Here is a 12,717-nt window from a genome sequence, read left to right as displayed (position 1 = left end):
TCTATTGCTCTATCTATAGTATAGAGCAATAGACAAAAACAGCATAGCCTACAATAAAAGCCAATTTCTCGGAATGTAAGTTCGCCATAAATTAAGTAGGCGATTCAGTTGATAATATAAGTCATTTCGAAAAATACCACCCGGGCCACTCAGAACCTTCCCGCGGGCCACGGGTTGGACACTCCTGGGCTATATGTTATGTAGAACATCAAGATCAAACATAATCCTGGCATATGCGGCCTGTACAGTAGCTTTGTTTATTGAAAAGGTCTAGTATGACAAGCTTATCTTGACCAGTTGTGTTCAGTAAGTATCAAGAAAAACTTGCGACAGTCGAAACTTAAAACGCTACACTAGCGTTATCGTATATACTGTATTTAATAAGGCCACGTTGTGACATAAAAAATATTTTAAGTGTAAGATTGTAATGTAGCGCTTTTGTTAATTCACCCTCCAACAGTTTTTGTCTCTTCAAGCTAAGATCCCAACACATGTAAGCAAGTGATCTCTGTAATGATAACGCAAAAGCAACATGTTGCTCGTTTATCTATTTGAAAGCAAACTGCGTCGCACTTCCGTTTTAGTTTGTATAATCTATGAAATATTAGCTCTTTTTACACTTAGCTCTTCGTATATCAGACGAATAAAAATACATTGGAAGTTCTTATATTGAACCAAATATCACTGCTCACGGCAATGCGTCCTAAGAACAAAGATGCAGTAACATTAGTCATGTCAAATACGAGCCAATCGTAACAATGGCGGCAATTGATTGTATCAACTATTGCGTACATTATAGTACTAAAAATTATGTGCGGGTGCGGTACAGTAGAACTCGCCCGATTCGGCACTTTTGCCCAATTTGTAGTCTCCTAAAAGTATCGAAATTAAATTCTACTGCATTAACAATACTTTCCTGCTTTTTTTTCTGTTTAAACCAAAACTTCTTCAGGTTACTTTTTTGCAGTTTACTGGAATATTCGATGGAATCCACTTTGCTACTTGTGGTATGGGGCCTCTTCGGTATTTGTGCATTAGATTGAACACTCAGCTGCTTCAGGTAGCCAGGTTTGAAAATATCAACCATCTCATTCCGAAAATGCCCGTCTTGTAAGACAGGAGGCCACAGGTTGCAGATTATTGTTAAAAACAGACTAATGTGAAAGTTTGTGAATCAATTAGGTACAGATACATTAATTTTTACCTCAAGACATATCGTGCTGCCCTATCCCGGCAAATTCAGATTCTACAAACATGGTTATGTGAATGTCTGGTAACACACTACGTTGATCTTGTAAATTTGTTTTATGTTACAACGTACATGCTGTAATGATTGTAACTTCTATATGCTGCATTACATGCTCTACAAGAAATTTTTGTTGGCACCTAAACAGTTGGCAATTGGCATGAAGCTTCGAAGGTTTGACAGTCAATGTTTTTGTGAGTCATTGTGTGTTTTTCCTGACGATTTTCAATGTGAAAGAAAAAATAGTTAAAGTTAACAAATCAAAAGCTTTCTGCATTATTTTTTAACAAAACCGACAACCGATTTTAGAAAAATGCAAGTCAAAAGTGGTAATGGAGCAAGATTTCTTAACACACAAAACAACACAAAGAATGTAGTCAAACAACTAGACGTGTGCGGTATACATACGTCACTAGGCTTTTGTCTAAATGATGCATATATTTTTGTCTCCATAAAAATGGCACATCGTGACCCAACACATATCCGCGTAGCCAAGTCAATCGTTATATGTTTGTTATGTTATAATTTTAACAGGCAGCATACACGTATAAGAAGTAATCTGAGTGAGAACTCTTTCAATTTTGTCAGTTGAGCGAAAATTGTTAGGTTAGTAAAGACATTTATTGATCCATTCAACCGATTCATTCTAAAGCCTTGTAAAGGTTGTGAGTTGTTTTGATCTGTGTGTTGGCATCGTATTTCGCGTTTTAGAACTGTGTATGTTAAGCAAGGTTAGTAAAGCCTTACCTAAGAATGAGCTTTTTTCATGGAAACCATTTATGAATAATTTATTATCAAGATAATGAGTTTTTAAGATGTTGTAAGTTTCCTGAAACTAAATTCTGTACATGTTGAAATTACTCCAGTTGTTCAGTGTTATTGTTAAGTGTCGGGAATTAAAGAATGAGGCTTTTTGCAAGATACATTAGCAACCCAAGGCATTGAGACCTAGAAGAAGCAAATAAAGGCAGTGTCTAAAGCACGTTTCTTTGGTGTACCGACACTTAATCACGCGACACTTAATCACGCGACACTTTATCACCGACACATAATCACTAGGACACTTAATCACGCGACACATAATCACTAGGACATTTAATCACGCGACACATAATCACTAGGACATTTAATCACGCGATTTGGATGCTTAATCACGCGACATTTAATCACGCGACACATAATCACTTGGATGCGACAGCACTTGGACAGAGCCTTTGTCTATAGCAGGGGTCGGCAACCTTTTGCTAGTCACAGGCCAAATGTCGAGTGTACAACTCTTTGGCGGGCCGGAACTTTCATTAATACTATAATTCACACTCATTTCAGTATATTACGCTACATTGCTGCAATCTCAATCATACCAATCACAAAAAGAGCAAAATATATGTATTCACACTTGAATAAGGTCCATTTGAAATTTTTCGGGAATGGTATTGGCGTCCACATCAAAAGGAGTACTGAATAGCCTGAATTTATTTTGTAGAGAACGAATATTGGAAAAGCGTGAGGAAAATTCAGTAATTCAAGCTCGTGTGCATCTCTCTGTAGGGATGGCGATGTGGATTGCTTTTAAGGTTGGCCTAAAGCCAAAGGCTATTAGTCTTTCTTTTAGAACTCCCCGACAATTGTCTTTGACTCTTTTTCGCCGGCTTTCTCTATAATGTTTCTTTAAATCAACACCAGCTTCATAAAGTCTAATTGTTATATTGTCCGAAATAAGTTGTATCACATTAGAAACATTTTCATCATCTTTTCACATTTAAACAAAACTATAACTCCAATTCAGTAATGAACAGTCCAGAAGGTAAAACTGATATTATGTGTAGAGACAAGAAGAGGAGATTTTAACCAAACCTTAGTTTTTATAGAAACACATTAGCCAATCAGGAAATAACATGTCATTTTGCATTGCTACGTATAACCTATGTAATATGTAACATTATTCTATTGTCACCGAAGCTCTTGATCAAAGTACCATCAAAACGGTTCTGACGTGAAGAAAAAACTTTTTACCTATTACCTTTCTTAAAACAAAGTTTTGCAAAAGCGAAGTACAACACATATACGCATAGATGGGTATCGCGACAATTCTAATTATAATTTAAATTAAACCGTCAAATTCAGAAAACATTGGTTTAAAGTTGACTTCCACCAGCTAGAAACTCTTTGTTATTTAGCCAGAAATATCACCAACACGATGACAGTCATCGTGTTGACACAGTTGACCGTTATCTGTCAAGCGAGATTTTAGTTTATCTTCGTGCAGTTGCTTACATTTCCCATGCATGACATTGTTACCTAGTGTGTACGGTAGCCGATACTGTAAATGTGTGATTAAATGTCGCGTGATTAAATGTCCTAGTGATTATGTGTCGCGTGATTAAATGTCCTAGTGATTATGTGTCGCGTGATTAAGAGTCGCGTGATTAAATGTCCTAGTGATTATGTGTCGGTGATTATGTGTCGCGTGATTAAGTGTCGCGTGATTAAGTGTCGCCAAACCGTTTCTTTACCATCACAAACGCGGTATGATTTTTATTTCCTGTTTATAGGATGTTCGTTTTGACGCCTACAGAAGAATAACAAATTTCCTGCCTTTTATCTGTGCTCTACGGTATAAGTGTTTCGGATCCAAATACCGCTCCGACATCAGAGTCTAAAACATAACATTTGTATGATAAAACGTTTGCAATTACGATAGATATGCGACCTTTTAGTGCAAGGGTGTCAAACTCAATCGCACCAAAGGCCAAATCTCAAAACTAATTTAACGCCGCGGGCCGTAAGGATGATAACTGTTTGAATGTTTCGTAACTTGACGTGACTTGACTGACCGTTTCCCGACACGAGTACATGAATTGGAACAGGCAGCGAAACAACACCAAGTTTTTGATGTTTAAAGCTCGGTGTATTATTCTTCTTCGAATACAACTCAAACAAATATTGACGAAAAAAAGTAAAAATACGTCGCACTCGATAAACCATGAAATAGAATAAAAGCTTACCTACCACGAAGTAGGCTTATTATTGAAAACAAGGCTTTGGGAAAATCAGTGTATTTCACGGAAATTGGGCCGCGCAATCAGTTGGAACAACATGAATTGAAAAATATTTTATTAAGTCTGAGCCGCATTGCTGGGTGTTTAAAGAAGCCGCTCGCAAATATGAGCACAAAGTAGACCGATAAAATAAACATGTAAAAAATGAATGTACACGGCTTACGGTATGCTATACAGCTATAGGCCTATAACCGTAAGCTCATACGCAGATATGCAGTAATAAGATTCTGTCAAACACGACCGTACTACAGGTAGCCTGCATCAAAAAATGTAAAGGAAACTATGCATTTGAAAGTTAAAATTAGAAATTGCATTACAAAGTTTGGCCATATTGAAAGGTGCCGTACTATTAGACTTGCCAAAATTAAACTGACGCTGCTGAATAAGAGCAGTTTTGACTGGGCTATTTTTAATTATTCTTCTGTTGCAGCCCAGGTTACAAGCGATAGAATAAAGCTATTTATTCTATCGTATGGTGGGGAAACTACTGTGCTAGTGTATTGTGCGATTTGTTATAATCTTGTTTCTTGCTTGAAAAAGTAAGTTATACTGTACAATGCTGATCTCGTGGGCCGGAAATAGTTCAATGTATGAAATAACTACGCGGACCAAATTTTATAGTAAAGCGGGCTGGATTTGGCCCGCGGGCCGGGAGTTTGACATGTATGTTTTAGTGTAAACACCAAAATGAAAAGAGATGCCAGTAGTTTCAGTTAGCAAGTCACTTAATACACCGCATATAGTACTATAGGCAAGCAATTAAAGATGCGTCTCAGGTATAATTCACACAGCTACGCTGATGTTAAGAAAAACGATTTTGTTTTCATGAAGCGTACACTGTAGCCTATAGTTTAACTTCAACGTCCTTGTAGACGTTTTTCATTACTTCTCAAATTTTTCATATTTATATAACTTACAGAAATATCGATTTTAGTTTTTGGGATTTTGGAAACAATATTTTTATGTCTTGTCTGTGGAATATTCATTTCTTCTTATTGCTGTGGACTTCTGTTGCCAAGTCTCAAGGTAAAATTTTAAAATAATATTCGACCAAAAACAAATTGGTTTGAAGCCTAAACTAAGCTTTTATAATACAGGAAGCTTCTCGCAGTTTCATTGACGAATGGTAGACCATGTTTTTACTATTTCGATGTTGACTTAACTCAAGTCGAAATTAATCTAAACCATTTTTATAACGTTTGTGAATGACGTTTTTTCAACCTACACCTGCCAGTCTTAATCAATGGGTTGTGTTGTCTACTTTTGTTGGCTAACTTTTTGCATTTGTAAAATTTTATACGTTTTTGTTAACGTTGTATTAATATTTAACTTTACGCAAAACAACTTTCAACAATTGTTATGGTAAAATTTTGACAATGCTGCGGGATTCTACAGTTTTCGTTTTGTTAATCTTTTAGTTTCTTTTTTTGAAAAACTGCGACTATTGTAACTAAACTATATCGAACAGATCACACAACTGTGCATTCCGTTGGAACGTGATCATCAAAATGGTATTAGCAAAGACTATGGTTACGTGTTTGTTAATATTTGATTGAGCAAGATACGTGAAGCTGCAAATTAACCAAAACACTTAGAAATATTTTTACCCAATCATAGGGCCTTTAACTGTTTAACACGAAAATAAACAATTACGTGTCCGATAAAAGCTTATAAATAAACTGCTGTCTACATTTATCTTCACATAACAATAATTTTAACCTCGGCTACATTAATTTTAATCTTTCCGAATTAACGAGACTTTTTACAGGCTTTATTGACATTGTGCATTGCAGATTGCAACAACCCTCCGTCGGTTGGAAACACAACAATTTTTACCAATTCAACAGTCGAATATTCATTAGCTCGGTACATCTGCAATCCTGGTTTATATACTTTAAACTTTACTTCCATCGTGTGCTTTCTTGGGGAATGGAGAAGCATTGATGACGGATTACCATTTCCACCTGATGATCTTTCAGAATCAAGCCTATTGATCTTCCCAACTTGTGTGAAGCCAGCTGAAGGTATAATGTTTGCGATAGTTTGGAAGCTTTGCTCAAGTATATCCGTAATAAAGTTAACCAGGCATTTATTTTAAAAGGATGTGGAAACCCTCCGCTATTAATAAATGGAGCATATGAAAGTGAACGCCAAATAAATCATGTGAATGAAGTTGACCAAACAATAACCTACTCTTGTGTTGATGGATTCCAACTATTGGCTCCATTGGGAAAAAAGAGTATTTGTCTTATTGGAAACAAATGGAGTTTAGAAAAGAGTGCATCAGATTTTCCCAGATGTGAACCCGGTAAATCATTATTTTTTAGAGTTTTAGGAAATTGTTAGATAACTACAACAAACATTGAAATCAGTTGCATTACTCATCACAGCATTAAGTTATATAGTATATTTTTTTCCGTCGGTAGGTTCGTTCGTTATACATTACTCTGAAACCAAACATTTGACACAAACATTCGTTTAGAAAATTAACCTTTAATAACTTTTATTGAGAAAAAAATATTTTTATTTTACTCAGACTGTGGAAATCCTCCAGAAGCAACAAATGCAACAGTAAGAGTATTTTCAACAATTGAAGGATCAGTTGCTCACTACATTTGTAATGAAGGATTGTCCACAAGTGACATGACCACATCTACTTGCAGAAGAAAAGGAAACAAACTTTATTGGGACCTCAAAAAACTTCCATTATGTCGTTTTCCAGAACAAGGTAAAAAGTTGTTCTTAAACGTTTTCCTTCAGCAGCGTTTTCCGTTAAATTTGATTTTCAATTAAAACTGTTTTTGGTTGAAGTTTTGTTCATTTGCAAAAGATGTAAAATATGTATAAATAATGTAATGACTACTCACGACAAACAGCAAATTACGCACAGTGAACATTATGATCGGCGTTTTTCTCCTCTCCGCAAATAATGATGAAAAATAAACTGAGCGATACAAAATCTGTCGAAAAATATTCTAACATTCTTCATCACCTAGGATGCGGAAATCCGCCTACGATTCAAAACGGATATCTACTCAATATTCCTTCAAACAATGAGGGCGATATTTTGACCTATACATGCTATGACGGATATGAACTAATTGATCCCGATGGCCCTAATGTGATTTGTCGTAGTTCCTGGATTACGGAATCTGGATCCAAAATATTTCCCAAGTGTCAACCTGGTAAAAAGAATGCGTAGCTAGGCTTTTAAGCAATATCTGTCAAGATTTAATACATAACGTTTGCATAAATGATGTAAAATCATTTTTCGTAAACTTTTACGTTGTTTTTATGCAGTTTGCGGTGCCCTGCCGACAGAGCCTTCGGGCGGGTTGTTTCTTCTCGACAAAGTACAAAGCTACAAGGAAGAAATGTCTTTGTCACATGGGGTCGAAGTTAGATTTACCTGTAAACCGGAATATATTTTAGTGAGGAATGCAACACTTACATGTATTGAAGGGAATTGGAATTGGACGATTAACGGAGAAATAGGAACTCCTCCGCTATGTTACCAAGGTACAGAGTTGTGAACGGACCTCATGTTGTTAACCCGAACCATGCCCGAACCCGAACATTTGTTTGAAGCCCGAGTTAGACCCAAAAGTTAAATTTATGGAATAAATCAGAGTCATCTTTTTATACAAGTCTTTGATTGTCAACAATTGGTAAGTTATGCTTTGCTCTCCGGGGGATAACATGCAGTCTACGCACAAGCAAATTGGTGTAAAGAAAGTGAGATACAACTTAAATATGGCAGAGTATGAGTATCAATTCGAGCGTGTAAATGGCCCGAATGTTTTGTCAACCTTAAGTCCGAACCCAAACGCGATCCGCAATGCCCGACTTGTAACTTTGCCAAGTGAAGCTTAATTATCACATATAAAGTAATGCTATACTTTTAGATTGGACTACTTTCCAAATTCTTTTTCATAAAGTAAGCTATAAATAGAAATTTATTTTGTGTTTGCAGACTGCGGCCCAACGCCATTGGAAGAAAATGCGGTTACTAACGCTCTATCTACGCTGCAAACATGGACAGTTGACTACGCCTGCGAACCAGGCTTTTCTAATTTTCGTACTAAGACAATAATATGTGATAGCGATGGAAAATGGGTTCCTTTGTTTCCAAAAGATGATGAGTCTCTTTCAGCATGTAAACTACCTCCACCCCCAGGTAAATGAAAGGTCCAATGTAGGTTTGAACATCTTAAGAATCTGATTTGAATGCGAATGTCAGCTCGAAGAAGGGTTGAAACTGAAAATGTTATCATTTGCTAACTTCTACATTTCCCACAACATTGTCAGGTTGTGGCAATCCACCGCCATTAAAAAACGGTAGATTTTACGAGCAGCAGGCCTACTACAATGAAAGCGACACTGTGACATATGTCTGCGATTATGGGTTTACAATCGATAATCCTAGTGGCAGTACCAGCCGTTGTGTGGCAGGAAATAGGTGGAGCCTGAGGCAAGGGTCGATTGAATTTCCCACTTGCAACAGCGGTAAAAATTGGTTTTTACCTTATTGCAGTTTATAAGTTTTGTTTCTGCATAATGCACAAGCTATTTTTGTTAAGGATGCGCTCAATTACCACCAGGATCAAGTCATGGCTTGGAAATTGTAGCTCAATCATCAATAAATCCCTATGGCTTTGATTTTAGATCAGTTATAACTTACAAGTGCAAAAACGGGTTCAGTCTTATTGGAAGCCCAACACTGAGTTGCGATAACGGTGTGTGGATACCGGAACTACCATCTTGCGTAAAAGGTACAGTATTTTGCGCAGGTTATGTGATAGAGAAACGAATAGCAGAAGTATTTTTTATCATTAACTTTATTCAATTCATGCATTGTAGTCCAAACCATCATTGACATTGGTTTTATGCCCTAAAACAAAAACGGCATAAATTAAACCGAGTTACTTCAATAGACTGTCATTAAATATTTTTGCATTTGTTTAGTTTGTTATCCACCACCGCCTGTAGCTAACACAAATATCAAAGCTCTATCGAACACAGAAGGATCAAGCTATGAGTATGTTTGCAAACCAGGTCATTCAACGAACGATTCTACAATAACTACCTGTCTAGGAAACGGTTCTTGGAGCTTAGTTAAACCTCCGATATGTGGTATTCCTCAATCAGGTAGAAGTGATCACTTGTTTTCTGAAACGTTGGGAGCGTTGGTGGTTTAAAGGTTAATTAACATAACAGATGTTTTAGATTTCCCTAAATTTCTTTATGTGATAGACCAAAATAAAGTATTGTGTTAAATAACCAGTATCAAATCAAACAATCAAGAGACAACTGTCATCATAAGTCTATGTGTTCTAAGCTATACATAGACATTGGGGCAAGTTTGCGACTAAAACTGACAACACAATAAAAATGCAGGTTGTGGAAACCCACTGCCTTTACAAAATGGTAACTACTCCGGTAAATATCCATTCAACGAAGGTGCTTCGATAACTTATCACTGCCATGGTGACTTGGAGATGGTTGCTCCATATGGTTCTGTGAGTATTTGCCAAGCTGGTAACAAATGGAGCCTGGAGATGGAATCAGTCAACGAATTCCCAGTCTGTCGATCAGGTTTAGATATTGTTTGCATTAAAAACCATTTCAATCCTAAATACTGTAGCTTATGAACTGTACAGTAGATCATGTATAGTTAATTAAGATTATGGACTTTATTCTTATTTGTTTATTTGTTGCATAATAACTATAAAATTTGTCCAAAATGTTAATTATTTTAATCGTATTTTTAGTTTGCAGAAGTAAACCTCCATCTCCTGGGAAAAATGTGCTTATTTTGAGTGAACCAACTCTGAATAAAAATGGATTCTATTCCTTGGAGAGCACAATAGTGTTTGCTTGCGAAGAATCTTTTTCTCTTGCCGGAAGTCCAACTATAACTTGTACAGGATATGGGTGGCTTCCGGGCAGCGCTCCCGCTTTTTGCGAGAAAAGTAATTCCGTTATTTTTTGCGATAAAGTCTACAGAGGGAACATAATGTTTTAAGATGATTTTATTTTATAGCACTTCCTAATATCTTCATTCCCGTTACGTACACCTTTTTGGGACCGCGTAGAGCATTGGATGCAATTGACATCAACAACACAAGAGATCCTCAAAATGACCGAAATATCACAAATATCACAAGCATCTGCGGATATCCGGGGTTTTGCGTTGGATCCACTCCGGACATCCGTTATGAGTGCTTCGACAAACCCCTGTTAGAATGTCAAGCGTGCGGTATGGAAAAAGCAGGTCCATTTCTCTTTTTTGTTCTACTCTTTGGTTTGGCAATTTTTGTTTGCAATGCTTTGGTTATTTGGGTTGGATGCAAACGCCTCAACCGAGGAAAATCGTCTAAAATGGACATCTGCAAAACTTCTCTTGCATTTGCTGATATCTTGACAGGTGAGAATTGATTTACCAAATGTCTTCCATTTTATTTCAACTTTATACCTCTTTTTATTTTTACACTTAATTTAAGTTTGATTTTGTACACACTGCTGCTTCAGGCATACAGATTTTGGTCGTGGTGAGCTTTAATTTCAGCTGGTCGATGACCTTGACTGCAGTTGAACTGAACGACCGGCAGTGGAAATTGCAAAGTTCTCCACAAGCTTATGTTGGCGCGATGTTTCTTATACTCACCTTTTCCTCTTCGCTTTACCACTTGGTTTATATGGGCGGCGAAAGGCTTTACGCTATTGTAAAGCCGATACACTACAAATGGCAACTGAATTCAGCAGTTTATCTAGGTCTGGGTGTAGTGTGGTCTTTAGCATTGTTAAGCGCCACTGTCCCGGGTAAGAAATTAAGCTAAGAAAAGTTATGTTTGTTCAATATGGAACAAAAATCGGTTTAAATTTCCTAAACACACTGATGTTACCTGTTTCTATTTCAGCTTGGTTTCCTGATCAGTTCATTTACACCTACTTCGCACCAACCTTCCTTTACTATCCTGCGCTTACCGAAGTTTCTTCAAACTTAGACTATTCTGCTGCAACTGTTGTCATGACAATTTTTTATGTTGTTCCTTTTGCCATACTCGTGAGTAATTTTCCTAGGGTATTAATCACTGTCTGTAAAATTTTCTAATATTTTTTGGATCAGAAAAATAAAACAATTGAATAGAACAGTTTTTGGCAATCATTTGACTTTTCAAATCATGTTTGTAAAATGGTGAAGATAATGTTATAGCTTGCAAAAGGAAATATGATTATGTTTAGCTATTATAAGTAAGCAAGATTTAAAGAAGGTCATTCTGTGCAAAATTTTACATCTGTTTCTTTTTATAGACTGCTTCTTGCCTCTTTACAGCAGCTTTTGTATATAAGGCGGATAAGCAAAAGAAAATGAACGCTAATGATCAATCTTCACCGACATCGAAACGTATGAGGAAACGAAAGTTGTCTGTGCTGAAGACTCTAGCAATCATGCAATTTGGATTCACAATTACATTAAGTACTTATTGCTGTGTTTATCGATGAAATTCGTTTAACAACGTGGTTTATTCAGCAAATTAAGTGCGATTTGTACTAATAATAACCAGATGAAATAAGCTAAGCTTTTCTTTTATATGCCTATCTATTTCTATCTATTTTCAACTAAAACCCGTTTTGAGTCGTAGTTTCCCCATCTTGTTTAGTTCCTATCATTGTCGTGGGTTCCTTATTCTATGCTGGTCAGTTAACTTGCGACAACATCGCATCACCTTTCTTGGTTTGCTTTTATCTCAGCATGACAAACAGGTTATTTATTTATAGAGACTTATCAAGATTTATTCTTTAAAACGTTTCCTTTGCTTTCATGCAGCAAAATATGTTCAACCATTTATGTTTTGTTTCAGCTTAGTCAACGTCATTGTATACAGCGCAAGGGATGGCGAATTTCGGAATGAAATCGTGGATATTTTTAGACCTGGTTACCTGAAGCAACTGAATGTTCAGTCGGGTGTAGAGAAACCGAAGAAAGACAACATCAAAAATAGCAAAGCGAATTCTTCAGAAATGGATCAGCAAAAATCATCAAAAGAAACCACGCTTTAGACAAAATATAAACAATACTTATATTTAATAACTGTATAGCAGCATCACCTATTTATGTGTTTTAACGTGCTGACAAACGGTAAACGAATGTAAAGACATTTATCCCAATAAAATTATTTGTTGGAAAGTTTCCATTAGTTTAGTTTTCAAAAGGTGAAGTCAGTGGAGCAAAAAACACCTGTAATTAGGGTTTACTATGTAGAGAGACATAGTTTTACGTTGGTTGAATGAGACATCGGCAGAATCAAGCAATTAAATTTAAAGTGAATGTACGGCAAGAAAATAATGTGGGAAGTAATATTTGGTTATATGAGAATATCAAAACAGCTGATCGTCGTGTGAACATTT

At 36.4% G+C, this 12,717-nt stretch overlaps 1 protein-coding gene across 2 annotated transcripts; it reads left to right on the top strand.

The window, feature by feature from the left end:
- Positions 1-5,228: 5,228 nt before the first annotated feature.
- On the top strand, positions 5,229-12,471 carry LOC143462191 (sushi, von Willebrand factor type A, EGF and pentraxin domain-containing protein 1-like). Of its 2 annotated transcripts, none has more exons than XM_076960264.1 (18): positions 5,229-5,331; positions 6,099-6,329; positions 6,407-6,613; positions 6,842-7,033; positions 7,302-7,490; positions 7,606-7,824; positions 8,279-8,482; positions 8,614-8,811; positions 8,886-9,077; positions 9,271-9,453; positions 9,703-9,900; positions 10,077-10,277; positions 10,349-10,732; positions 10,837-11,127; positions 11,226-11,371; positions 11,620-11,713; positions 11,970-12,072; positions 12,171-12,471. In XM_076960264.1, the coding sequence occupies exons 1-18, from the start codon at positions 5,268-5,270 to the stop codon at positions 12,367-12,369; spliced, it is 3,495 nt and encodes a 1,164-aa protein (XP_076816379.1). In that variant the 5' UTR covers positions 5,229-5,267; the 3' UTR covers positions 12,370-12,471. The 2 variants fall into 2 exon arrangements, with proteins under 2 accessions (XP_076816379.1, XP_076816371.1); XM_076960256.1 differs by having other exon boundaries at positions 11,620-11,785.
- The last annotated feature ends 246 nt before the right edge of the window (positions 12,472-12,717 follow it).

The sequence above is a fragment of the Clavelina lepadiformis genome, chromosome 1, assembly GCF_947623445.1.
Source record: "Clavelina lepadiformis chromosome 1, kaClaLepa1.1, whole genome shotgun sequence".
Lineage (NCBI taxonomy): Eukaryota > Metazoa > Chordata > Ascidiacea > Aplousobranchia > Clavelinidae > Clavelina > Clavelina lepadiformis.
The sequence above is the reverse complement of the archived record's forward strand: the minus strand, read 5'-3'. Positions and strand labels throughout refer to the sequence as shown.